We start from the raw sequence: 26,928 nt of genomic DNA on the forward strand, positions 1-26,928 counted from the left end.
GCGCTGCCAGCATGCATAGCAGTCCGACGCGGAGCATGTGGACAGCTGGCTACTCGAGGCACCGGCGATGACAATGAAGCGGTCGAGCGTTGCGTTTTTTGTTGTTTTTCTTTTCCTTTTAATTTTTGTATGCCACATTTAATGGTTCGCAAGCAGTGGTTTTGTGGCATCCTAAAAATATGTATATGTGTTTGTATGTGTGTGTATTTGTGCAAATTACTGTGTGTTCGGCTCTTAAATAGCACGAATTTTTCACATTTCAAATTAACTTTGCACAAATTGTTTGCATAAAGTTGGGCCATGCAAGTTATGCGGTTGGCCGCACATGGCGTATGAGTAACATTTTAAGTGGCAAGCGCGCTTGTGTGTGTTTGTTTGCACTGAGTATTCACATTGTTTAGTCGTTTGCACTGGTGTTTTTTTCGGTCGGACATGGCGTATGAGTGATATGTTAATAATTTTTGCTGCCAACCATATGCGCGTAGTTTGACAAGCCGGTGACTTTTTGAGTGACAGTTATTATTTTGCACAGTTAGGGGTATTGTGTCTCAAAATATATTACTTTTGGTTCAATAAAAACTCAGAAAGCAGTCGTATTTTAGTCTTAAAAATGTTTTCTTGGTTTTCTTAAAGTTATCTCTCTTCATTTGTTCTCAAAGTAGTCCATTTCTGCTTAAAGAACGGTTTGAAATCGTTTTGAGGCTCAAAATGGTGAAAATGGGCTACTTGTGGTTCAATAACTGCTTTACAAACGGTATTTTAAAAATATTTTTTTAAGTTTTTTTAATTTGTCTAAGGCTTTCCAGTTGCTTCTTCAGCTCTGTATAATATTTCCCTGCTTAATAACGGTATTTAGTTCGTTGTTCTTAAAATTTTTGAAATAACTTTTTTTTTCTTCTGCTTCTTTTTCCGTTCGTTCTCGACGCCATCTACTTTTGGTTCCATGAGCACTTTAGATCACTCCTTACATAATTTTTAAGGGTGTATTTAATATATTTAACTCTAACAACTAACTATTTACACTTCCATAGTTTTTGTACCCAAATTCAACACAAGCACGATGTAGTTACTCACCTGAGTATCACAATGACGCCATCGAACACATTGAAACCATTCGCAATATAACGAAATGAACCTTCCGCCACCACTTTCAGCAACATCTCCACAGCGAATATCGCCGAGAACACGATATTACTCTTCTCCACAATGGCGGTCAAATAGTCGGGCTGCTTGTGGTACTCAATACCCATAGATAGTGTGTTAATGAGAATAGCCAACAGTATGCCCTGCTGAAAGTACTTATGCTCCACCAGCAACTTTATGTAGCGACGCATCACACCGCAAACGTGCATCACGCAGCGATAAATGCTGATCACAATCTTGATCGGCTTCGAGTGTTGCTTCTTCTCGCCGAGCGGTGACAGTGCATTCTGGTATAAATCATAGCAACACGAGTAGTCTTCGATGTAGTTGCCGGTTGTTGTGTTGGCGGTGTTGTTGCCCGCGCTGCTCGTAACTGCCAAAGCAGTGCTGTTGTTGTCCAAACGTTTGCACTGACGATCGCTAATGACCTTTGAGTTTGACTGTTGTTGTTGTTGCTGTTGCTGTTTTATTAATTGCGATTGCTGGCGATTGTGTTGGTTCTTCAGCGCCTCAGCGGTGTGTGGATCACAGCGCGCCAATGAGGTGTAAAACGATTCCAACGTACTCTGGCCGGTGGGTAGGGCCGCTGAAAAGGCCACAGAAAATGCTAAAAGCTCTTGACATGTCATCGCGTCGTGTATACCGAGTTCGGAGCAATCGGCGTATGGGTTGGCGATTGTGCTACCGCCGCTATTGATCGTTTGGGGGAGATTAACCTATGAGTGAGAAGACAGAGTGAAAGAGAGTAGGGTAATGATGTAATGGAAAGGCACCGAAGAGAGCGTAATCAATTTTGCAAAAATACATAATAGGAGAGCAAAAAGTGGGAATAGTAACTAATTATATTGAAATTGAATAAAATGAAGTGAGGATGTGATGTCATATGATATAACGTGATATGCTAATGTTTGAAAGAAAGCGAATTGATAACATATGATGCGATGCAATATATTTTGATGCGATATTATCCAAGAAGACATGATGTTGTGAGAAGTAAAGAGCAAAATTTTCGGGTATAGTTTGGGGTGTGATGTGACGTCATATCATATGATATAATTATAGATATTATGTGATGCTGAATCAAAAAAAAGGAATTCAATTGGGCGGTGAAATGAAATTTAGAATATTTAAGAGGATGTGATGTGATGTCATATGGTGATATAAGATCATAGTTTGATTGGTTTTTAAAAATCTATGCAAAATGCTTTACGAAAATGTTTCAATGCACGTATTTTGGATGTTTTTTTTGATGTTTTTTATTTGATGTATTTTATTTGATGTTTTTTTTTTTGTAAAAGATTGTTATAAGATTACTTTTACTAAACTACATGAAAATTGAGAAAAAGAGAGGAACGCAACAGAAAAATCGTCAAGTATATAAACTTTCAGGCAAAATATCTATCGATAGCAAATTCGCTGAGTGACTGAGATATTAGTGAATTTAATGTGAGAAAGAAAAAGTTGCAAAGAAAGTTTAAAAAAACTCTTAACGGCGAAAGCTTGCGAAGATGCTCGTAAAATAAGCAAAAGTAGTTACAGAGTTATGGAAAAGAGTTGGAAATGCGAATTTCCCACCTTCCATTTGCCTACGACTCACCTGCCATATGCTGCCATCACCAGCCTGCGTCATTTTCTCCGACGAGCACACGGTGCCGCTCTTCTCTGCCACATTGGTTATTGTTGAACTTGGTATAGTTAACGGTTCGCTTATTGCAGGCGGTGTATGCAACAGCACATATTCGTTGAACATCACCGATGGACGACGGCTAGCCGATGTGGGTGGACTGAGGAAGCCCGAGGTGCAGGGGTTGCTCTGCGGAGGGAAGGTGGGAGTGGAAGAAAAAAGTAAAACACAAGTAAAGAAAAATATGAAAAATTAAAAAATGTTGAGAACATATGTTGAAGAGATGGTTAAATATGTAAGAAGAAAATGTGGATTAATTACATTTTATGTTTTATAAATTTTTAAGAAAGAACTTTGCATAATTCTCAAGGTACCATAACATTGGAATAAAAAATGTAAGCTCTTAAACTTTGCGCTTTTTTACTAAATACTTGTGTATAATTTTAACGGTAAACAGTTAAATTTTTAGGTTATAATGTACATATAGTTGACGGCAGACAAAGAGCAGGGTCAAACTCTATACTATTTTTTGTGAAATTTTTACTATTTACAATTTTTGCTCACAAAACTTTTGGGACTTGGTATGACTGACTTGGTGTAAGCGTAAAACATGTCAAGACGTGTTGTTATAAATATTTAAAATAAAAAAAAGCTATTAAAAAATATAAAAGCAGCAGGTTGTATATTTACAGTGGTATAAAACGTAAAAAATATTGGGTAAAACTTTTTAACTTTAAAAATTATAAATACCAAAATTTACTTAATATATCTATACCTTGCCCAAGTTTCCCAACTGCAGCTAAATTGTTACATAATCGATATAAGTAGTTTATGAAAAATATTTAGAAGTCGCCAAAAATATATAAGAAATGGCATAAAGTCTGGTAGTTGTGTAGAGTCTTTTTCAGTTGTGTGTGGTTGTGGACATTTTTTCGTGAGAAGGCAACTGTCATGAGTTGTTACAGACTTTTTTCCGTTAATATTTATTTGTAAAATAATGTGTGTTCAACCTTTTCTTGACAATATATATTCGAAGTGGAATTTCAAAATTTTAAGGTTAGGTGTAGTTTTGTAGAATTTTCAAATTGGGGTATGTTGTTTATTTTTGTTATGCTTTGGTGTTTGTTTTAAATATTTTTTTTTATAAAATTTGAATTAAAATAATAATTAAAAACCACGATGATTCAAACGATGTGCTAAGCACTTCATAACTCTAGGCGAGAGAGAAAGAGAGGTAAATACGAAGACAGTTCTAAGATTTAAAAAAATGTGTCAATATGTTACTGAAAATATAATACTGATAAAAAAGAGTTATAGATAATTATACACATAGAATTTATCGATAAAAATATCCATACCACATAAGGTTTATATGTTGCTTTCATTAGAACATATCTTTTAGCATCAATAAAATTATTCAATAATGCAAAATATTAATTAAAAGCTTCTAACCTTAATAGAATTGGTAAAAGCTGTAGTTTATCGACTTTCTCACGTATTGATACATTTCAAATTATAACATATCCAACAAGTCTGTTGCATATAATGTTTCATCAGTTGTAAGCCGTTTTTAATCAAGAATTTAAAGTTATCAAAAACAATAAATCGATTTTTGTAATATATCGATTTTTTTGTATCGATAAATTATTAAAAAATTTTAATTTGTGAATGTATAAAATTTTGACGGAAAAGTATTCGCCTTATACCTAGGTCCAAACATAGAAATCTACAGTTAACGGTAACTAAAAATCCATTATTTTCATATTTAGATAATTTCTATAACGACAAATACTTCGAATTTATAACTTTTAATTTAAAAAAGTTTTGCAGCATGTTATGTTTATATTTTTCTTTGTCTAAGCAAGAAATCTACAGTTAGCGATAATTAAAATTCGTTGGATTTAATATATCGATTCTTTGATATATCAATAAATATTCAGAATTTATAAGTTTGGAATTTGTTTTGCTGACTGGTATTCCTATTTTTCTTCAGGCTAAACAGAGAAATCTACGATTATCGAATTAAAAATCGATTGTTTTTTTATATTGATATATAATCGGAATTTATATATTTTTGGTTTATAAAAGCTCGGCAGAATGGTATTTGCATTTTTCCTAAGGATATAAATCTGCAATTATCGATAACTAAAACGATTGTTGTAATATATCGATACTTTGATGTATCGATAACTTTTTAGAATCAAAAAGTTTTTAATTTATGAGAGCTTTGCACTATGTTATGCGCATTTTTCCATAGCCAACTAGTAATTTAATTGAATCATCGTGCTTTTTTTTAACAAAAAAGTAAAATTATATGATTTCTACTAAACAAAACTTACAATTAATTGCTCCGAATCACCATTGGATGGAAATTTCAGTAAAATTGTTTTTTGTTGCCCAGCCGACTGTTGACCCTGCCCCAACGACTGCGCTTGCTGTTTGGCCACATCCGATGTCAAATGATTTGACGACTTCTTTAGGTTCGAATTGCGCGTCGCATGCTCCAATGATTGCACCGAGTTCTCCGAAGAGGAATGTTGTTGTTGTTGCTGCGGCTGTTGTGCTTGTTGCTGTTGTTGTTGCTGGCCGACCACACTTATATTATTATTATTGATGCTATGCGGTAAGCCCGTGTTGGCAGTGCCATTTATAAGTGGTGTTGTTGTTGTGCCACTAATTGGCAGCGCCAGTGTAGATGACGCCACCACCGCCGCTGCTGTTGTTGCTGCTACTGTTGCTGTTGGTGGTGACGGCGCTAATATTGTGCTGGTTGCTGTTGTTGTTGCATGACTGCGAGTGCCATTGGCAACAGCAGCAGCACTGCCAGCGCCACCATTGTTATTGTTGTTGCTGCTGTTGCTTACATTATTATTGTTGGAATTCAGTGGCACCATAACGGTGATCATTTGATCCTGTATACTCGACGGCTTGCGATTGCCATACTTGGGGCACTTCGGGTGGTGGCATTTGATGCGCGACGGCGAGAATGTCAAATTGTCGGCGTTCGGTAGGAGACCTTCGTTGCGCTGTTGTTTTTGGTATCTGTTGCATACATTTTTGTTGTTGTGGTTGTTCATTTTTGCACACATTGTTAATTATTTCGACGTTGATTTATGACAGTTGTCGGTTGTTGGTTTGACATTTGACGAGTCCGCGTGGGAGTTCGTGTGCGTGTTTGTGTTTTTGAAACATCGACGCGCACACGAGCGGCAATTTGTTGATATTTGAAATGTGTGTGCACACAGACATTTGTCAGTTGTGCAAATTTGCGTCAGTTTATCGCCATTTCATTGTGCATGGATGAGATGCATGTCGTTTCGGTTGCATTGTTGTTGATGTTTGCCATTTTTTTTTTCGTTTGTTCGTATGAAAGAAGCATAAATAAAGAGCAGAGTGTAAATATTAGTGTCAAATTGCTTTTAAAAATTTATTTCAAAAATTTTTCTCTTCTCTATTGTTTGAGTGTAGAGCACTCTCATGCCCGACTGATTGACTGACTGACTGACTGACTGACTGAGTGTCTACTTTTGTTTGTTTTTGGATTTCTGTGTCTGTAGGAAGTGTCTGCTTGGTTGTGCGATTTTTTAATGAATAGCGTGAGAGTTTTTTGGTTTTTTTGCTGATGCATGTCACATGATGTGTGTGGTTTATTTTTCATTCAAGTGTGATTTTATGAGATTAAATGCAATTTCTCGTGTATGAAAAATGTCAAAACAAGAAAAAACATTAACTTCGGTTGTGCCGCAGATTAATACCTTATACAGGTCCATTTGTTATAGTATAAAAGGGTATAAAAAGACCTCTTTCTTGATTTTGATCGGTCAGTTTACATAACAGCTATACGCTATAGTAGTTCGATACAAACAACATGCTTGGAGATTATAGCGCTGCTTTGAACAATAATCTATGCTAGATTTCGTAAAAATATCTTCTAAAAAAAAAAAACTTTTCAATACAAGGACTTGATTTTGATGGTTCAGACCGACAAATGAGTAGCTTTTTGAGGAAAAGAGAAGGTATGCAAAATTTCAGATCGACATCTCAAAATATGTTGCACGTTTCTGATTTTCTATATCTCACTGCTACACCACTCCAAGTCAAGGTTATAAGATAATTCCCATATAAAGCCAGAATGTGTTCTAATGTATGCTCGAGATATGCATATGCCTACAAAGAACACAGACTTAAGTCCCAGCATTTTGTTGACAATAGACTTCTGTTATTCTCCAGACTAATTTTACAGTCATTACGTTGGTGATTCCAACGAAGATAGATCCGGTTTGTAAATTTTTCAGGTATTTGTAACGTATATGGTATTAAATTATTTGTCAGCAACCCTACAAAGACCGAACTCTTTTTCACAGCAGCACAAACTTCGAAAGACCTTCCATCAACTCCATATCATTTGAAAAATCATAGAAATATCGAAAAACATTTCGATAGTGGGCTTGAGAACTGCTTTGAACCCTCTTGGATTGTAATTCGTAAAAAAAAAGTAGGAATATTCTTCAACAACAGCATTTCAAAAGCTGGAGTTTTTCTATGATATACAGCCGATTCGAATTTTACACGATCAAAGACTCTGAACTCGACAGAGTTCTCCAAAAATGTTTGGGAAATATTATATGCCACAATAGCAACTACAGAATCTAAGCACAAAGCTATAACTGGCCTCCATAATGAATTGCATGACTATGTTGTATAAAGTAGATAATTGGAATGCGTCATTACCTGAGTAGGAATGAGGTTTGACCTCAGATATGTAAGTGCTGATACAGTGTGAAACATGAATAGCTTTAGAAATTTGTATGTTAAGCCTTTTTATGAACTTGTGAAACATCTTACATTACTTTCGACCATAGAACAGAAAAGCTTAGTTCGTAAAATTCTCTAATCTTCTATGAAGCAAAGCGTTGTTTTACCTCAAAGCGTTTTGGCTGACGTTGACAAAACAAGAAAATAAATTTAGATTCTAGAATTTTAGAATTTAAAATTTATAATCTTAAATTTGGACACCATTTTCTTGTGATCGCTTAAATTAGCTAAATAGAAGTGTTGGTCATGTCGACCTTGAGTTAATCGCTAGAACAAGATTTGGCTTCGAACAAAATTTGAGCAGATTATTTGTGAAGGGTTTGTTCTGTGCGCGAAAGAATGCATCCTATTTGGTTAAGCAATATTAATCCCAAATTACTTAGTTCTGCATTTTTACTTTCTGCTTCTTTAAAATACAACCCTCAAATTCTACCGTATTGCACTGGTGAGAAATTCGTTGATATGATTTAATGATTGAAGCTCATGTATAGTGTATGAAGGTAGATAGCAAAAATTCTCTTATGTAAATTTGTATTGTTGAATTTTATGCTTAGACTTTTCAAAAATTTATTTAAGTGATTTGGAAATGTTTTTTCACTATTCTGGGTAGGTGTATGAATAAAAGCAGTTGTAAGTAAATGCTGCAAGTTTTTAAATTTAAACTAATTTTCTTATACAATCTTTCGATTTAAAATAAATTCCATATTTTTTCGAAAAAAATCCAATTATTTTTTAAAAATAAAATTAAAATTTTTTGTTTTGAAATTTGAGAAAAATTCCATATTTTTTTGAAAAAAATTTAAATATTTTTGAAAAAAAATTTAAATATTTTTGAAAACAAAATTGGAAATTTTTTTTTTTGAAATTTGTTTGTCTGTCCATCAAACACATTTTATAATAAATAATAAAAAATAATTAAAAATCTTCTAATGTTCACTTGCAAATGCTTTTATATAGCATACACTACTATACACACAACAACAAATCATCAAATGCTGAATGTTGAAAAAAATTGCATGAATATGTTTGCTTGTGTTTGTTGTATGGCTGTATGTGTGTTTTCAAAAATCCTATGCAAAATACTTGTTATTCAAAAAGTTACTCAATATTTCACTAAATCAATATTTGGTTATCAACTAACTCACTAACTAAGGACCACAAATAAGTAAGTACATAAATGCCAAATGCATGCAAAGTGCAATTTTTTACATATACATATGTACATAACGCAGCATGTACATAAATTATTGGTAAAATATGAAAATAAAATGCTTTCATAAGCAAAAAAGCAATTAGCTTTAATTAACTGAAACTAAACAAGCGAACGCAACACAAATCAATTAATATTTGCAATATAAGCTAAATAAATTTATTATGCAAAAAATAGTATAAAAATTTTAAAAACGAAATAATAACTAAAAATATTTAATTAAAAGAGCGTACAGTCAGTAGTTTCTCTTAACGTGAGCCACACTGTTTAGAGCGCCAATAAAGCGATTATGCATATTTTTGTGGCATACTTTTGGGCATTGTGATAAAAATTGTCGAATTTTTTTGCAAGTTAAGATTTTTAATCATGAAATTGACACAGTAAACAACGAAATATTTAAAACTATTTTGTATTTCGTTAAGCAAATATTGCTTACATATAGGGGCTGTAGAAAAATGTAGTTGCGGCTTATATAATTGGTTGACTCAATAAAGCCGTTTAAGAAAAGGAGACCAATTTCTAGGCCTAACAATGCATTATGTGCTGAATTAAATTTAAATTTTTATTCCATACATTTAGGCGCTTAAAGGGCTTTGAAAGTAAAAAGTTGACTTTTTTACACTTTACATAATCTTGATACAATAACTACATATATATCGTCGAGTAAAGAAAGTGTGTATATATTTCGTTGCCTACCTTGAGGTGCATATAGCGCAATTATACACAATTCGACATTTGAGTGGCGTCTAACAGTATTTGCAACTTTTTCTGTATCACCTATTCTAGAATTTGCATGTCTAAAGTACTTTAATAGAAACTTGAAAATTTATAAACCGTTATTGTTTTCTGCCTATATACGAGTTTTTAGAATATAATAGATTTTATACCCGTATAATTTCTTGTTTAATATTTTTTCTTTGGTTGTAAAAATTTCGTAAATAATATGTATCGTTGCCGAATCTCTAACTAACATTAGTAAATATCTAGCATACTTATAGAGTCGAAAATAAAAGTTGTGTAAACTACTTAATTACTTTTTTGGGCCATGTTTTAACGCTACTCTAAATAAAATAAAGGCTGTTATTTTGGTGAGCTCTGTTTTTGAGAAAATTATTTCTTGTGTTCTTTTAGGCGCATTTATTTCTTTTGCATTATTATCACTTGAATTTGCTATATTCTTGTTTGAATTTATCGTGATTTTATGTTTGCTTGTTATATGTATATTCAATGCGCAGTTTCATGCGCATAAAGTGTAAAGCAAAAAATTGAAGCCCACTTTTTTTGGCGTCATTCAATGAATTATTAACTTGTGAACATTAAAATCAACAAATTTTCAAAAGAGTGGATCAAAAAGTGGACAAACTTGTGCAAACAATGATGTGCCGTTTTTCGGACATAACTTAGTACAAAATTTTTAGCATACTTTGAGGCGCCATAAATGATTTACTTGCTGTGATAACTAAATTGAGTACACAAATATATTATTGAGATATCTATATTTAAATTGATTTGTTGAATTTTCCGAGTGTCTTTAAAATGTTTTGCGAAAAGTTTAAATACGACTTTTAGGCGCATCTCATATTACGAACTCATTTTCAGTCACTTCTAATTACTTATTACCCTAAATATATTTTTGATTGTTTAGAATTGTTAAATGCAAAAAACTGCTTGCATAAATAAAGGAGCAATTTAATAATATTTTTATTATACGGGTTAGTAAAGCTCTACGAAATTAAGTTGAGTAAGATTAGTTGGCTATCTACTTTTATGCTCACGCATTAACGAAACGAATCGAACGCAAATACAACTGTATATTCTGCTGTTAGTTTCTTAAACAATTTTTCTTGTTGGGGAGGGTTTACTGTAACTGAAAGTATCACGAAACAAATATAATCAAATCAAAACATTAATTATCATACTTATATAATCTGTACTTCTTTAACATGCGTCGCTTGAAACGCCGCCAAAGATGCGCTATATATTTGACAATCTCCGCATAGCAGGTGGCCGGCTCTGAATTGTTAGTGCTGGACGCCAGTGTTGAGGTGGATGTATAGCGGGCGCGCTCCTGTCGCATGCGTTCCATTTCACGCTTTTTCGTCTCCGAAAATTGTGTGGCAATGACGACGAGACAGAGGTTGATCATGAAGAAGGAGCCAATCTGTGGAGGAACAGAAAGAAATGAGGAATTAGTAAGCACGCGGAGGAGAGTTGTGAAATATAAGCTTGTGTAGCATACATTTAGGCGTATACATTTTTTTCTTCATTGTTATAAAATATCCTATTTATATATATAGTAATGTATTTTTTTCAAGTGGATTATGAAGTCTTTTGTGAAAGTGGTGCACTATTTCTCCAATACACGCTTTAAGATAGAAATTGAAGCTTCTGTAATAGTAATTATGTAATATTCAAAGTACCGGCCCAGATATTGTGCAAAGAAATTATTAAATTAAGTAACTGTGTATTACAAAATGCGTAAATATAGTTTTTATTGCATACATTTAGGGAGTTATATGTAAAAATGAGTTTTTTTTCAAATGTTTGCGGTAAATTTTTAAAATTTTTTTAAATAGAAAATAAATTCCCACAAAACGTACATGCGTTGCATACTTTTGGCTGTAAGTAAATTTTTCTAATTTTTTGTTTATATTTTAATTTAAATTCTCATGTTAAAATATTTAAAAATTGAATTTCAATAACATAACTTCAGTTTGAAATATAGTTGAAATTTTTACTGTAAAATTTTAGGCGCTAAACGCAATTTGCTGCTTTTTCAAATATAATTTATTTAATAAATTTCAACATTCGCTCGCCAAAATCAAAACACATTTCAGTTTTTCTTCGATTTGAGCACTAGTCAAAAAACTTGGTACATACTTTTAAGCGCTAAAAGCATTTGCTTATTTATTTGTATTGTAGACACTTTTTTCAATATGCTTAGCAGCTTGACGACAAAAATAACCGAATAAAATAATAATTATATATGCCTGTTTTTCAATAAATACATTGCATACTTTTAGGCGTTATAAGATATTTCTTGTAATTTTGCAGTATTTTTGCCAACATTTGTCGGGCCAGCGCTGTTTAGTAAAAAAATAATACAAAATATGTATTTGCAGCTTTATATATGCTACATACTTTCAGGCGCTTTGATGTTTATTGCTCAAGTCACTGCATTTTTGTAACAACATTTTATATTTCGACAACTTTTAAATAATACATGCTAGCCTTGTGCGCTCCAGGTGCTTAGAATTTATGCAGATATGCATACTTTTAGGCGCACTGCGATATGCAGGCATTTTGCTATACTTTCCAACTCTGTTCAGCTGATTTCGATATGCATATCCATGTAGTAGGCTATGTTGCTGATAGGAGTCACACACACACATACTTATGGCCACTTATTAACATGTATGTTATTGTTATTTTTGTAGTGCTCATTGCAATCTACAAACTTTTAATAGCTGCAATCTGCAATTGGTGTGTTTGCTTTCGACAACTGTTGTATGTGCTTGGTAGTAGTTGCTGAGTACATTTGTTGTTGTTATATATGTAGTATACATTTTTGTAGATTAAGTTTGCTACACTAAAATGTTGCTTCAGTTTGCAGTGGTCAGCAAAAACCACAATTCTTGCAAGCAGATTAGAAGCGCTTTACTAACAGTGAGGGGTCGTGGCAAAATTTTGGTCAGTTTCTGTGTGGTATTTGAAGACTATCGAAGCTGTGCGTGCTTAAAGTGCAATGCTTATATGTACATATGTACATACATATATGTATATATTGCATAACGCATTTATAATGCGAAAACTTTGTCCTCGAGTTGGCTGCTGGCCGAGAAGTTGCAACAGATTTTCAAATTCTATTCTCATGTCGTTATTAAATTTACATTTTATCTTAGATTTACATATGCAACGCATGCATGTGTGTGCAAGTGTGTTTATATACATACATGTGTACGCAGCTTGTTGACATGCTGAGGAATTATGGGCAATTGCAATTTTTGAACCATGTTGGCAATGAAATTTTCGTGCTTCAAAAACTTTTTAATTTACAATTTACAACAGTCAAACATTCAGTTACTCAGTCAGTCAGTCAGTCACCCGCTCGAAATTTTTGCTGTCATTTAACAGTTTCATGCAAGTGTGTGTGTTTCCACTATTATGTATACCGTAACTGTATTTTTGTTACATAGTATGCCAGCTGTGTGGCTGCTTTGCTTGTTGGTGTGCCACACGTCGTATACGCAACGTTTTACTTTGCATTGTGTGCTGCTTTTTGTGTTGTGTGTTGTTGCTGTTTTTTTATTTCTTTTATTTTTTCTGTCAAGCACTTGCAAACGCAAAGTCTGTTGCTGACAATTGCAGATTGCTTGGATTATTTTAATTTAATTTTATTTAACTTTGTTTCGACAAATGTGCTAGCTGGTGGTAAGTTTGTGTGTGAGAGCATGTACATGTAAAGGAAAATTTATTATGAAGCAGTTGCAGCGACTGCAGCAAAATATTAAGCTAATATTAATTTCATACAAAAATTGACAAGTTTCTTGAAAACATTTTGCATTTGAAAGCTGATATCGCAGTGTGCTTTACACATTTATTATAATTTTTTTTTGCTGTATATCAGATATAATGCTTTGAACTGTTCCCATAACTCAAGCAGGACAATGGAGAGTTACGGACAAGACAAGAACTAACGACTTATAGCAAGAAAAATGTAACAAAAATTGGAGCCAAAGCAGAAAAAATCCTCCTTTTTCCAAAAGCAAAAATAATATGGCAACATTGCACCGTTGTAACTCATAAAAGTTGTTCAAAAACACGGCTTTTATAAATAAATTTTTACTAAGTAGTATTTTAATCACTTCAAATCGATCGATTTTTCTAAGAAAATTTAAATTCAGTAAAAAATAATAAATAATTTACAAAACTAGTTTTCACACAAAAATATATGAATATATTAACATAACAAAAATGCGATTAAAAGCGGAACACTTACTTGGAAAATACAAACAAATTCGTTAAAAATTTGGTTTTAATTTTGTTTCATCAAAAACATTATGTGTCAACTACAATTTTCAAAAGCAAGCCAAAATTTTTAGTGAATTTTTTTTACATAAAAACTTTAGAAAAAAAAAATTGGTTAAAAATTTGGTTTAATTTTTTATGTCAGCAAAAAAAAATGTGTGCAAACTCTATATTTCTTTTAATGCATAAAGCTTAAAAAGTAAAAGTAGCAAACTCTAGAAAAAAAAAAATTGGTTAAAAATTTGGTTTAATTTTTTATGTCAGCAAAAAAAAATGTGTGCAAACTCTATATTTCTTTTAATGCATAAAGCTTAAAAAGTAAAAGTAGCAAACTCTAGAAAAAAAAAATTGGTTAAAAATTTGGTTTAATTTTTTATGTCAGCAAAAAAAAATGTGTGCAAACTCTATATTTCTTTTAAGGCATAAAGCTTAAAAAGTAAAAGTAGAAAATTTTTTCTTAGTAAAACTATGAATAATACAAAATTTTTTTTCGAAATTTGATTAAATTTTTTTGCAGCTAAAAAATTGTGTGGCAACTCTATATATATTTTAATGAATAAAAGCTTTAAAATTATTAGCTCTCATATAAATAATGTAAGCTTAAAATTTTATCAACCTTTTTTTCACTAAAACGATTATGTGGCAACTCTGTGCTTGCTCTTGCGCAAAGAAAGTTTTCAACATAATTTGCTTGCTATCACATTTTCAACTATTAAACTCATGTTTTTTTACATAAAAAATACTTTTAATTTAAGAATCAAATCTCACGTGGCAACTCTTTTTTATGTGTGTGGGACTGCACTTAACATGATTTACTGATTTTGCTAATCAAATGTCACTTCATGAAATTATTGATTCACAAAAATACGTATTGAAGTCAATAATTTTTTTAAATTCTGGCAACTCTTTTAACAATTATTTACAAAATGTTGCACAGATAAACATTTTAAGCAATGCATGTACATATATGTATGTATTGTGGAGATTTTATGTATAAAAAACTATTTTCGTGTAAAATATATAGTTTTCTTATCAACAAATAATGGCAACCCTTTCGAATTTTGGACAATTAAAAAAACAAAATTACGTTGCAAGTTTTTTAGTTAATTTGTAGTTGTTTAATAGAATTTCCGAGCTTTTAAAAACTTTATCCTGTATGAAAGTGTTGGTGGCAGCCCTCTGTCACAAAAAAGTACCGCAAAGTTATACCAAATGCTGAAATCTCACGCAAATTCCATCAAAGACTGCTTAAAACAATTGCTCCGCCGCGCAATGATCAGCAGTTTTTTTCATAGCCTACATTAAGGCGCGCACCCCTAAAAACATTTTAAACCGACGCCACAGACAGGTTGGAACAATGACAACCGCAGAAATTTTACACTGGTTTGCTACGACAATAAAAAACAAAGTAAAGTGTATAAACAACAAACATAAATTTAATGCAATACGATAAAAAGAAAATATTTGCGAAAAGTGGCTTAATCTCAGTAAAAGCAAGAGCGAAAATACGGTAAGTACAGTGGTGGTAACAAAAAAAGTTTTCAAGAACTTTTCATGCCAAACAATGTAGGCATAAATCGAACGGATTCAGTCGGGTGGAAGTGTGTTGAGAATGGGAGGAGAGTAAGGAGAGGATATAAAAGCGTGGCGTGTCTACTTTTTTTGTATTCTGTACGGTACTCTGCTCTAAATATAATGAAGCTAATTTTCAACTCAATGGAAGTTTTGATAACAGGAGATTTAGTCATTTATGGAACGAATAAGGTTTTCAAAACCCACTGAATTTTTTCGGTCTCCAGCTTGACTTACAGACATTCAAAATACCCTTAGATAAGCTGCTGAGTTATTTGCTGTTTTGAAAAAATTTGTAATAAGAGAAGAAGTTTGGTAAAGCATCTAGCAGAGATGTAAGTTTGAAATAGACTACTTCCAACGATTGAAATTATACTCGTATAGAACCTGCATTTTGCTTTCGTTTTTCAATCAATTTAGATTGTCCTTTGAGAAAATAGTAATGCCAATTGAGCCCGAAACTTCTTTAAATGTTCAAGTATTTTTTGTTCTTATTTTATTGACTCTAGTATACTAACACTAGTACGAAAGACATAGGTAAGGCTTGTAGCCTGGTCTTCGGAAAAGTTCAAGGTTTCCAGAATTTGCCAAAATTCTAAAATCAAAAGAAATTTGCCGTGGTTGCTTGAGAAATTCGAAAGTTGTGTGAGAAAAAAATGCAGCTAAATTAATGTACAGACAACTTTCTCTGAAGCCTAGCTATCTCTGACTCTCTTTCTTTCATCGCTAGCGACTTGAACTTCGGAAAATCATTATTTTTATCTCTAAAACACTTTAGAGCCCCCGAAAAGAAATACTTCTGCCAACGGTTAGGGTACATACTGCGTTACTTTTCATACATATGGTTTCAAATAAGTGCGGGTTTTGCGCCTGAAACTCCAACATAGACACTCAACTACAACTGAATCACAGTCGAGCTCGAACACAAGCTCAACGGCCACACAGCCCAGCCAAAAGAGTAGGAATATATGGTTTTTTGAATGCGCAACAGGATGTGGCGTCGAATAACACAATGGAGGAAATCACATAAAATTAAAAAAGACAGCAACAACACAATCGTAGCACGCGAACACATACAAACACACGCGCACTGAACTTGCATGAGTTATTATGGCACATTGTGTGAAAAGCGTAAAAGTTTGAAATGAAAACTCAGCGTTAGCAGCTGCTGCCACAAAAAATAAACACCTGCACAAAAAAAAAAAAAAAAAAATAAATAACTGAAACTGCACAAAAAGAAATGAAGGAAGTTGAGAGCGAAAAGAACTACAAGAAAAGTTTAAAACTCTGCTTGTTGCTGGCACATTGTCAGTCGCAGGCGCTGCTGCCGAGACGGCGAGTAGAAGGTGCAAACAAAGCAGTGGCATATTTTAAGGCGCAGTCACAGCCATTCCCCTGGTTAGAATACAAATAACGGTAAAACGTTGTATTGGACTTTTTTCGCTGCGCCCGTTCTCTTGGTATGAATGAGTGGCAACTTGGCTAGGTTATGACAGTTTGAGGCCATGCCAGACAGCTGCAACAAGACAGCAGCTCGAGTTTGTTGGAAAAAAAGTCGGAATGCGTAAAAACTTGACTTGTCACACGCAGTCACATATACAATGTATACTTTTTTTTAATTCGCTTATGTGTAGCCTTACAAATCCTAACCACAAGCTCGGCTTGTTGGCACACGTGTGGTTACGGGTGCGTTGATATTCTTATTTTGCATAATTGCACAGTGTGCCCAAAGTAGTGGAAATTATGTGGAAATTTTTTCAATTTCTCTTTTACGCTTCATACAATTTTGTGCGGTTTTAAAAGAACTTTTAGAATGTTATAATTGTAGAGAAGGCAAAAGGTCTGAGCGGATAAAGAGAAAAAGCAGAAAAAAACAGAGAATGAAAATTTAAAAGATAATCAAAACAGCTGAGAAACAGAAATCTGTGAAAGGGAAATAAAGAACATAAGAAGGGAAATAATGAGAGAGATAGATATATAACTATATACATGTATATAGAGAGAGAAGATGAAAAAAAAACGTGGATAGAGGAGAGTGGACTGGAAGGGAAAAAAGGGAAATAAAGGGAAATATAAAGAAGAGGATTCGGCAAACTCAAAGGCTGAAAGGACAGGTAGTGAGAGGGTATCTTCCGCCCATACAAGTGATATACACCTAATATTGTCATATTTATTCGTATGTTGACGAAATGGATTCAATTCACCAAACCTTTTTGAGGAAGGTTTTATGCCACTATATTAAAAATAAATGCAAGACAGAAAGTGGAGAGCCGGAGCTGGAGCAAGAGTCATAGACAGAGCGAGGGAAGCAGAATAGCTGTATAGTCTTCAAGATGCTTATGTATCAATGTTTTCTCTTTAAATGAATAAAAGTCACCGTGGCACTGAACATTTGAAGGTTACTTGCTTTTATGGGCAGAAGAGATCTTATGCCATAAATGAACGCTCGCTGGGCCTTTTAAATATAGTTTCTTTCCGAAGGAATAATTAACGAATATGTCTCAAACTTCAGTTATCATATAAAAATGGATTTATATACATCTGTCAATATATAACTTGGAAGATTTGAAGAAAGTATATTTTTGTAACCTGCCGTTTTCTAAGAGCCTGCAAGCTCAAAATATACCACAGGCAGTTTTGGAAAAGTCACTAATCTATATATATTATTATTTTTTATTAATATGATGAGAATTTCAAACAAATGTCATATGTGTAAAATAAACTAATAATGAAGATTTTCATCAGATAGAACGTTTCAATGATGTTCAAGTATATCTCGTATATAATTTCCACATATTTAGTTAGTCCATTGTCTTATTTTCTACAACTTAGTCAATAGTTTTGACTATCTTCAATTTTCTACCATTTATATCCTTTATGTTTTAGTATGCTGACACTTTTGTTTGCAAGTCCTTTTGCCAATTTCGTTGTTGCTCTTTTTCGGGTTTTCGACACTCGTTTCCTGTGGCAACAACCAAATTGAATTTGTTATCCCTAAACAAGTACTTGTTTTCGTGTACTTGAAAAATGTCTGATGTTACCTGGCTACATGTGGGTTCGTGTACGATGTATATACATATATATTTTACATATAGTTGTATATAGTTGTGAACTGTCAAAAAAGGTTTTCGCTTGTGGCGTGCCCAGTTTGCAAATTTTTGGTAATTATATATCTTCAAAAAAAGAGCTTGGAATATATTTCAAAAATGGTTTAGAGTATCTTTAAATCAAGAGTTGTAGGAATATATCTTTAGACATTCCCAAACAAATGCAATGAGTAATTAATGAGTATTTTATTGCGGGATTTCAGAAGTAAAGATACACAATCTTAAGTTAAAAGTAACTTTCTAAAAAATTTTCATGGTTTTCATTACATATTTTTGGGACGTTTAACGTGTTTTGATGTCTACCTGCATTTATATCCATATAATAATAACCATAATAAACTTTTGAAATGCACACACCTAAATTTATGGAGCTCGTGCTAAAATTTTCAAGTATTTTTACATATCTATAAAAAAATAAATAGCCCCAAAATGTATGCTACATATGTCACACATTTGTAAACAAGCTTCAATTTAATTAGCCGTTAAAACAGTCTAACAAGAGTTTGCCGTTCTTACATTTTCAAAATATATTTCCAAATACACACAAAGTAAAAAGTGTAGCACATAAATCACTAGTTAATTTACCGTAAGTGCGTAAATAGTTGTCACATATATAATGCATACTTACAGGCTGGTATTTTAACACATGAATGCTCTACATAACACATGCATAGGCGCTTGTTTATTTGTAAAGCACAGCAGTTGTTATATTGTACATATCAAAGAGAAATATACGTTCAAAGCCTAAAAGTATGCCTGTTTAGATGAAACTATACCAAAGTTGTAGTTTATGCTTTTGAGACATAATGTTGTTATACAAAGAGGACTGTTATACAGAAAGGAAAATGAGCATTCATTTACTAAAGCTTAGTTTAGGTATATAGTATACTTTTAGGCGTTCCTATGTGAGTGTGTGTTTAGCAAATATATTTAATCAGAGAATGTTAATGAATTCTCTGATTTAATTGAATATATTTAATTGGCCCAAATTCTGTTAAAAAAAAATAAAATCTAATAAGTTTTTTCTCACACATTACGAGCATTTAGTATTTAATTTAGCATATTTTGAGGCGTTATTAATACCACAAAACGCGACGTATTCACTGGTATATGTTATATGTTTTCTTATTTTCATTCATTCTCAAAAATTCTATGACTTTCCTACATGTGCCAGTCAAAAAATATTATTCGAACATACTTTCAGGCGTAACAAATAAACGATTGCACACCTTAATTGGCTGATAAATTTCGCTGTTTGCTGCTGACGTAGACAATTTCTCTTTTCCTGCACATTTCCTGTACACATATACAACCAAATACTGCTGCCGACTAAGCAAAAAGCACCGAACGGTATGCAACGCATAAGCTAAATTAAATGCTATTTGCGGTGCGCTGAAGTGTAGGCAAGCAAAATGTTAAAAATCAATTCAAAGCTATGGTAAACGGAAATATTGAATAGGTATAAATAAATTTATGTGCGGCAACGATATCAACCAGTCGACGACAGCTTTGCCAATGAGAGCAGGAAAAGGTATGTGTTTGATGCTGAATTTCCCAAAAGTATGCTACAAAATTTCCGGCACGAAAAATCATCCAACCAGACGAGTCAACGCTATAACAAAACAGCTATTTAATCATTCGTTGGCGGCAGCTGCCTTAGCTACACCTGCAAACAATAAGTGTGCTCAATAGCTTTTTACCCGTCTCTTTTTTTTGGGATCGCTCAATTTCCATTCATATGAAATGTTTAATTTTTACGCTTCATTTGTTGGTTTTTGGTCCTTTTCTATTTTTGTTTTTTGTTACAAACGCGTAAATCCCTTAATGCATAATATTTAACTTAGCATATATTTAGGCGTTGTTTGTTTGCGACCGCACAGACACGTGTTGACTAGACTGTGCGACTGCGAGACGTTTAAAAACTTGCCTACTCAAATTTTAGGATATGATATGCTTCTGCTTTGTTGCTTAAAGATACGTAGGTGTATATTTTTAGGCGCTTTAAAGTTAAACTTTGGTAGTTTTGACGATACTTGAGGCGCGTCACAGACAGTTAACCACAAAAGAAGGTAGATGCAGGCACTTTTGAAAGAAAATATTTTCATGTTTGTATTGTTGTTGTATTTCCCTTTGCTTCTTCAGGATTTTGTCACTAAAATAGAGGTTCAAGTCTACTAGTTCACTAATACCTTTGCTGTGAGCTTTTATGTGACTACACATTTACTGTACTCAGATCTTTTAGGTTTTGCATACCTAAAACAAAACCCTGAAACTCAAAGCAAAGTGAATATCAAATAAGCTGTACACACACATATGTACATGTAAATAGCAGTAGAAAAAATAACTAAATTGGGTATAAATCCCGCAAACGTATGTGCTGGCAGCCTATCTGACCTTGCTCGGTGCGCGTCGAAAGCGCTGTGGGACCACTTGTAGTCCCTCAGCTGAGGTATGCGTAAATTGTTTTTTTTTTTACTATGGTTACCTTTCTTTCTCCCTACTTTTTATGGCAATTTTATACGCTCTGGGGTATACATTCACGCACATACACTACCTCAGCCTAAAAAAGGTCACATAAAGAAGTAGAAAAATGCTCGGAAATAAATAAAATAAATTCACGCTTTTGTGGTCTCATTTAGGAGCATTTGGTTAAATTGAAATGGAATGGTTTGAGGAGGCTGAGCAAAGCTTTTAATTCAACTGAAATAGTAGTGGTACAATTATAACAGCAGCGTTGCATTAAATGTTTGCAGTGAGCAATCAACTAAATGGTAATATTATGAAGCACTGAATTAAATTAAGTGAGCTTAAGCGATTAATTTTAATTTTTCTGAAAGTAATCTGCGTATTAAAGCTTTTCCCGGAGTTTGAGTTTGATAAATGTGTTCAAAGACTTGGAAGTATTCATAGATATGTTTAGATGACACTATTTAGGATTAATAGATATGCTTAGATACTATATAGCCTAATATTATAAAAGTACTTTCAGGATCATTTGGTAGCTAATGTGCCTATTGGTAACAGATTACTGCAAAAATAATAGTAACAGGATTGACAATTTGGTTCTCAAAATACCTACAATCCATGTATCTATACATTGTACGTATAAAATCTATAATATACCGTTATGCTTTGCTAGATTTTCACACAAAATTTCTTGAAATTAGTTGGTTACGTGTGTCTCAAACATATTTATACGTTATTAGCATTAACGCCTAAAGGTATACTATTCAAACCGAAATTACATTTCTAAAGTTCAATTTTTCTCAACATTTTCTACCTTCGTTTTGCACACTTACCACAATCAAAAGTACGAAATAGATCCAATCCCAAAAGCTGTCAGCATCTTGTACGTAATACATAATATCCGTCCAGCCTTCGAGTGATATTACCTATTTAATTAGATGAAAAAGAAGAAGTTGGAGATTTATATAATATTATTTGTGAAATATGCTCATAGAATGATTTTGATTGATGAATTTTTTCAATAATAATAAAATAATTTTTTTATAAACTTTTCGATTAAATATTGAAAAATATTTTTGAAATATAAAAATGTGATAACTTCTTCATAAAGTTTTTGGAAAAAGTCATATTTAAAATTTTTTTTTGTGATTGTGGTTCGTTGTAAATATAATAACTTATGTTAAGTATATTACTATCAGTCGTGATATTTCAATCAAATGTATGAGCACAAGCGTACCGTACATATTTAGCAGGAAAACGTGGTTGTTTTAACTTATTAGAAAACTTTGTTAGCATACTTTTTTGCGCTTTTACTATAAAACAAGATTCTATGATATTCACAACTCACAATTCTTTAACTTGTAAATAAATATTAGTTCACAAATTGCACATTTTTACTTGAGAACACTAGCGAATTGTAAAATAACATCTACTAAAATAAAAAGTTATTTCACAACCTAAAAGTATGTTAAATTTTTAAATCTCATTCTACAAAATTTAAAATTAACCATTTTGTCAAATTTCCAATATAGCTCATTTAATTACTTATTAATTATTGTATATTGTTTTAAATTTTTTTGCTTCGCCTTGAAGTATGCTATGAAACGTGCAAATTTATATATAAACGTAAGTATATCGACACTGTATAATACCTGATATTATGCTATGCGAATTGGCTTTATTACTTTAATTATATTAATAACAAATACGAATTGACTAAGCGCCTAAAACTATGCAACAATTTTCATGTATAGATGTATTTATAAACGATTGTGTTATATATGATATGAAATAATTGTACTTAGAAACAATTTATTAGAATTTGTCACATTTACTGTATTCTTATTAAAGCGCCTAAAGGTATGCAATATTACATTTATTGCTTATACACATTGTTTAACATTGTTAGTATAACGTTAATTTTAGTAGATATTTAGATTACTTATGCTTGTAAAAATTAATTTCGTATACATTTGTTTAGATTAACGTTGCGCCAAAAGTTATGCTAACGATTTCTTGTAGTTCATAAGAGTGAATAGATTCTGAAACAATATCTGCAATGCTATGCCACTGCATTGAGCATATTATAAGAAAATTTTTCGTTGCAACTACTTATGTAATGTTTTTTAGTCATTTGCGTCTAAAAGTATCCTAAAAATTTTTGATTAATTTTTCTTAACGTCGCATAAAATTTTTCGAATAATAGTTTTTCATAACTCTTGCATAAAATAATTGATTTTTGCACGATTAATTACTAGTATGATGTTTTTTAATAATTTGCGCCCAAAAGTACTCTAAAATTTTTCGATTGAATTTACTTAAAATCTCATAACACATTTTTCTACTGCTGAAAATGATTGTAGTTTTGTAACTTCTATATACTGAGCGCAAAAATATATGCACGCACACCTAAAAGTATGTAGTATTTTGCTTTCAATATTTACCCTAATCGATTATCTACGCAAAAATCGCTTAAATTGCCAGCGTCAAGGTCAGTTATTGCGCGTTAGTTCCATAATACAACAGCATTTAAGCGAATATGCTGCCTGCGTCCCTGTAGGTGCATATAATCACACCTATTCTATTATAATAATACCCATAATTTATTATTAAAATTGCGGTATTTTTGTATATGTCATTGAAACGCGACGGCATTAAATCTGTATTAGCACATACAGGCGCGTACAATTAACACTCATATGATTCTAAAATTTTTCTATTGGTTTTAGTATAGAGGTAGCCTTTAATTAATCTAGCTGCGGGCGCAATCGACTATGTTGAACCACAGAGAGCCAAGGGATATATTTAGGTATGCGGTAGGTCACCAATATAAAGGGCTAACTGAATTAAAGTCTGCCTTTGCGGTATGCTGGTGTTGACAGCGCAACGAAAAGATGAATGGGCATTTGGTGGCGCACAAGGGCTGGCGCTCACAAATTTGTGGTTTCATCAGGTTGCTAGCATAACACCCGCTGTGGCGGCAGCTTGCAAATTTCAATCACTATGTAATTAAGTTATTTGCATTGTTTATGCGTGCGGCGGCGGCTATGACTGGCTTGGCAATAGCTATTGGCTGCTCGCTGGCCATGCACACACAGCTGGTGCGTGTAACGGGTGTTTGGTGGCTGCAAATTGTAATTGATTACCTATGCTGTTGTAATTGTTGTTTTGTTTGTGAAAATGTTTGGTGCTACAATTGTTTGCCGCCAGTTTAAGGCGGTCTTTTGGCTGTCATGTTGGAAGTGCTGTGTGTTGCACTGTTCAGCTCATTATTGTAGCTGTATTTCATAGCATAAGTTGCCACAGACTCGCGACAAATGTAATGCGCAACTTATTTTTGTTTTAGCTAACAACTTTATTGCCCCTGACGGTATGCTATACAATAGCTGCTGCCGTTCACCTGTAGTGGCAACATTAGTACAATGCTGTCACTGCCAGAAAATGTTGAAAAAAATAGGTGCCACAGAGTTTGCGTTACTTTAACGTGGCCGCGAAAATTGCGGCATTAAATAAGAAACAAATAAAATTCAAAAACTTTTCCGTCTGCGCTCATACAAACGCATTTGCCGCCCCACTTGTTGAACAAAGTTTGTCAGCGCTTTGCTTTACTGCAACAGCATTTTGTTTGAGCACCCCGCCGCCAGTTTAATTTCAGCTTGCCTGCGCCTCATGCCGTGCCTGAAGTACTCGACTTACTAATTTTCATTTCTTTCCTTTTCGTTTGCACCCCTTTTAGCCGCTGAAATGTGACTCTTATTTTCTACAAACGCGGACTAACTTTTTTCACTCTCCACCCTGGTATTGCTGCTTTGACCCAGCTCAACGTTTCATTTTCACTTACATTCCTCTTCGTACCGCTCAGTGTTTAGAGCAAACTTTTCAATAAGCAGCATATTTTGCGACGACTTTCCTCACAGAAACAAACAAACAAACAAATATTAACTTCTAACGGTGCCGTGTATACTCTACCGCGCCACCGTCGTCTCATTCACACAAAAGCACGTGGAAAATTAAATTTTACCCAGTTTTTCAATGGCATGATGGAAAAAGTTATTTGCGCGTACTATACTGTCGGGCTTGTTGGTTTTTGTAACACACACACACATAAGCATAATCAAAAGTTTCGTGCTCTCTAAATGAGATTTCGCGTTTTGGCTTTGCCACAAAGCTTGCATTGTCGGTAACCACCGCCAATATTTAGGGTATTTAGCGTTAAATAAATTGTGCTGCATGCATTTGGGTGTTTCAGTGCGTGGCACAGTTAGCGGTTAACTAGAAGATCTGCAAATATTCGAAACGGAAAATTTGTAATTTTGAGTTTGTTGGCCGTTTTTATGCGCTTATTACAAATTTCGCTGCATACTTTTTGGCGTAATCATTTAGAGAAACTAGCATTATTGCAGTAGGAGTACGTGTATATTTGCAGTGGTGTTAAACTACTTTCTCTTGCGTAGAAAACTTTTAACATATTTCGAAATTCAAATTATAAGTGACATATTTTTAGGCGCTGCAGCTTCGAGTAGGCTATAAAGCAGTGATAAATATTAAGATAAAGTTTCTAAAACAAATCTAGCTATACTTTCTGCCTGCATGCGCATATTTTAACGAAAGTTTATTCGATTTTTGTCGGTATAGGTATAACGGTAACTTGAACAAAATTGCTACCTAAGATAAAAAATATTTACGTTTTTGGTTTGCAACTTTTTGCAGTATCCTGTTGTGGGGCAAAGAGAAGATACTTTGCATATAGAAAAAGCATATTAATGGCAATATTAGCGAAACTAATGTAGCATATTTTCGGGCATTTATTATATATAAATAAAAGAAATGTAAATATATTTTGTATGAAAATATGCTCCGATTTTAGTTTATTTAATTTGGAAATCTGCGCGAAAATTTAGCGTTTGCTTGTGATTATTTGCTTCATAAATTACTAAACTCTTAATTGCATACTTTTAGGCGCACACATTGAAAGTTATATTTCGGCGGATGCAAACTAAAAGTTTTAATTGAGTTATTTCAAGTCTAAAAGATACTTTCATGAATTACTACATATTTGCGTGGCATACTATTTTGCGTTGTATACTTTTTGGTGTATAATCGCTGAGTCATGTACATATGTTAAGGTTTGGTTAAGTTAAAAATATATTTTCCCATTAACGACCAAATTTTGTTAGCTATATAAGAAAAATTCAAAATTTATGACGATAATTAAGCCTAATTCAAAATTAACTGCAACGAGACTAAATTTAGCTGTAACGAACTGACTCTTTACTTAATTCTAGAACATCAACAAAAACTTAATCTTGTTGCATAAATAAAACAGATACTTTATTTTACTACTAAAATATAAGTCAACTCGCCATATAAGTTTATAGCACGAAAATTAAACTTAATATTTTTAAGCAATGAAGCATACATTCTGACGCACTGTTTTTATATGAAGATGAAACCTTTTTAAGCGTGGGTGCTTAAGGCGATTTCGTGCTAGTTACACATATACACGCCTTCACAAATTGTGTCGCGTAATGATACAATATGATAGCTTTCGTAAATAAAATAGCAGCTTTATATTTGCATACTTTCAGGCATACACAAAATTGGCAGACGTCTAGCAAACTTGCTAACACGCATCAAAGATGTCTATTAAACATAACAATGTAATAAAGTGCAAACAAACTAAGAAACGTGAGCGAAATTTAATTTCAGTCAACGCCAACGCCAAAAGGTATGCAATAAAATTTTTATTACACTGTAACTTAGCATATTTGTGAAAGTTAAAATGAGAGTGGGAAAATGTAGTTATAATGAGGTGTAGGTGTCTTGAGAGATAGTAGATACATATAGTTTTATGTATAGTTGCAAGCATATAGCGTGAATAAATGGCGTTACGTGTAAAAAATTGTCTGACTTGAAATCCAGTTATCTAAGTCATACCACAACTATCTGCGCCTGTGGCATAC

At 33.1% G+C, this 26,928-nt stretch overlaps 1 protein-coding gene across 4 annotated transcripts in view; it reads right to left on the bottom strand.

Annotated features, from left to right (window-relative positions):
* Ca-alpha1T (Ca[2+]-channel protein alpha[[1]] subunit T) overlaps positions 1–26,928 on the bottom strand; it is a 211,804-nt gene that overhangs the window by 35,612 nt on the left and 149,264 nt on the right. For 3 of the 4 annotated variants that reach the window (XM_036359654.2, XM_036359652.2, XM_070110657.1), the window contains 6 exons: positions 21,799–21,891; positions 10,712–10,953; positions 5,107–5,809; positions 3,543–3,566; positions 2,741–2,956; positions 1,075–1,859 (listed from right to left, as the gene is read on the bottom strand). In XM_036359654.2, coding sequence (XP_036215547.2) covers positions 1,075–1,859; positions 2,741–2,956; positions 3,543–3,566; positions 5,107–5,809; positions 10,712–10,953; positions 21,799–21,891 — 2,063 coding nt within the window. The remainder of the gene's footprint in view (positions 1–1,074; positions 1,860–2,740; positions 2,957–3,542; positions 3,567–5,106; positions 5,810–10,711; positions 10,954–21,798; positions 21,892–26,928) is intronic. The other variant, XM_070110658.1, reaches the window with a different exon arrangement.

This window comes from Bactrocera oleae, chromosome 5 (genome assembly GCF_042242935.1).
Source record: "Bactrocera oleae isolate idBacOlea1 chromosome 5, idBacOlea1, whole genome shotgun sequence".
In the NCBI taxonomy this organism is placed as follows: domain Eukaryota; kingdom Metazoa; phylum Arthropoda; class Insecta; order Diptera; family Tephritidae; genus Bactrocera; species Bactrocera oleae.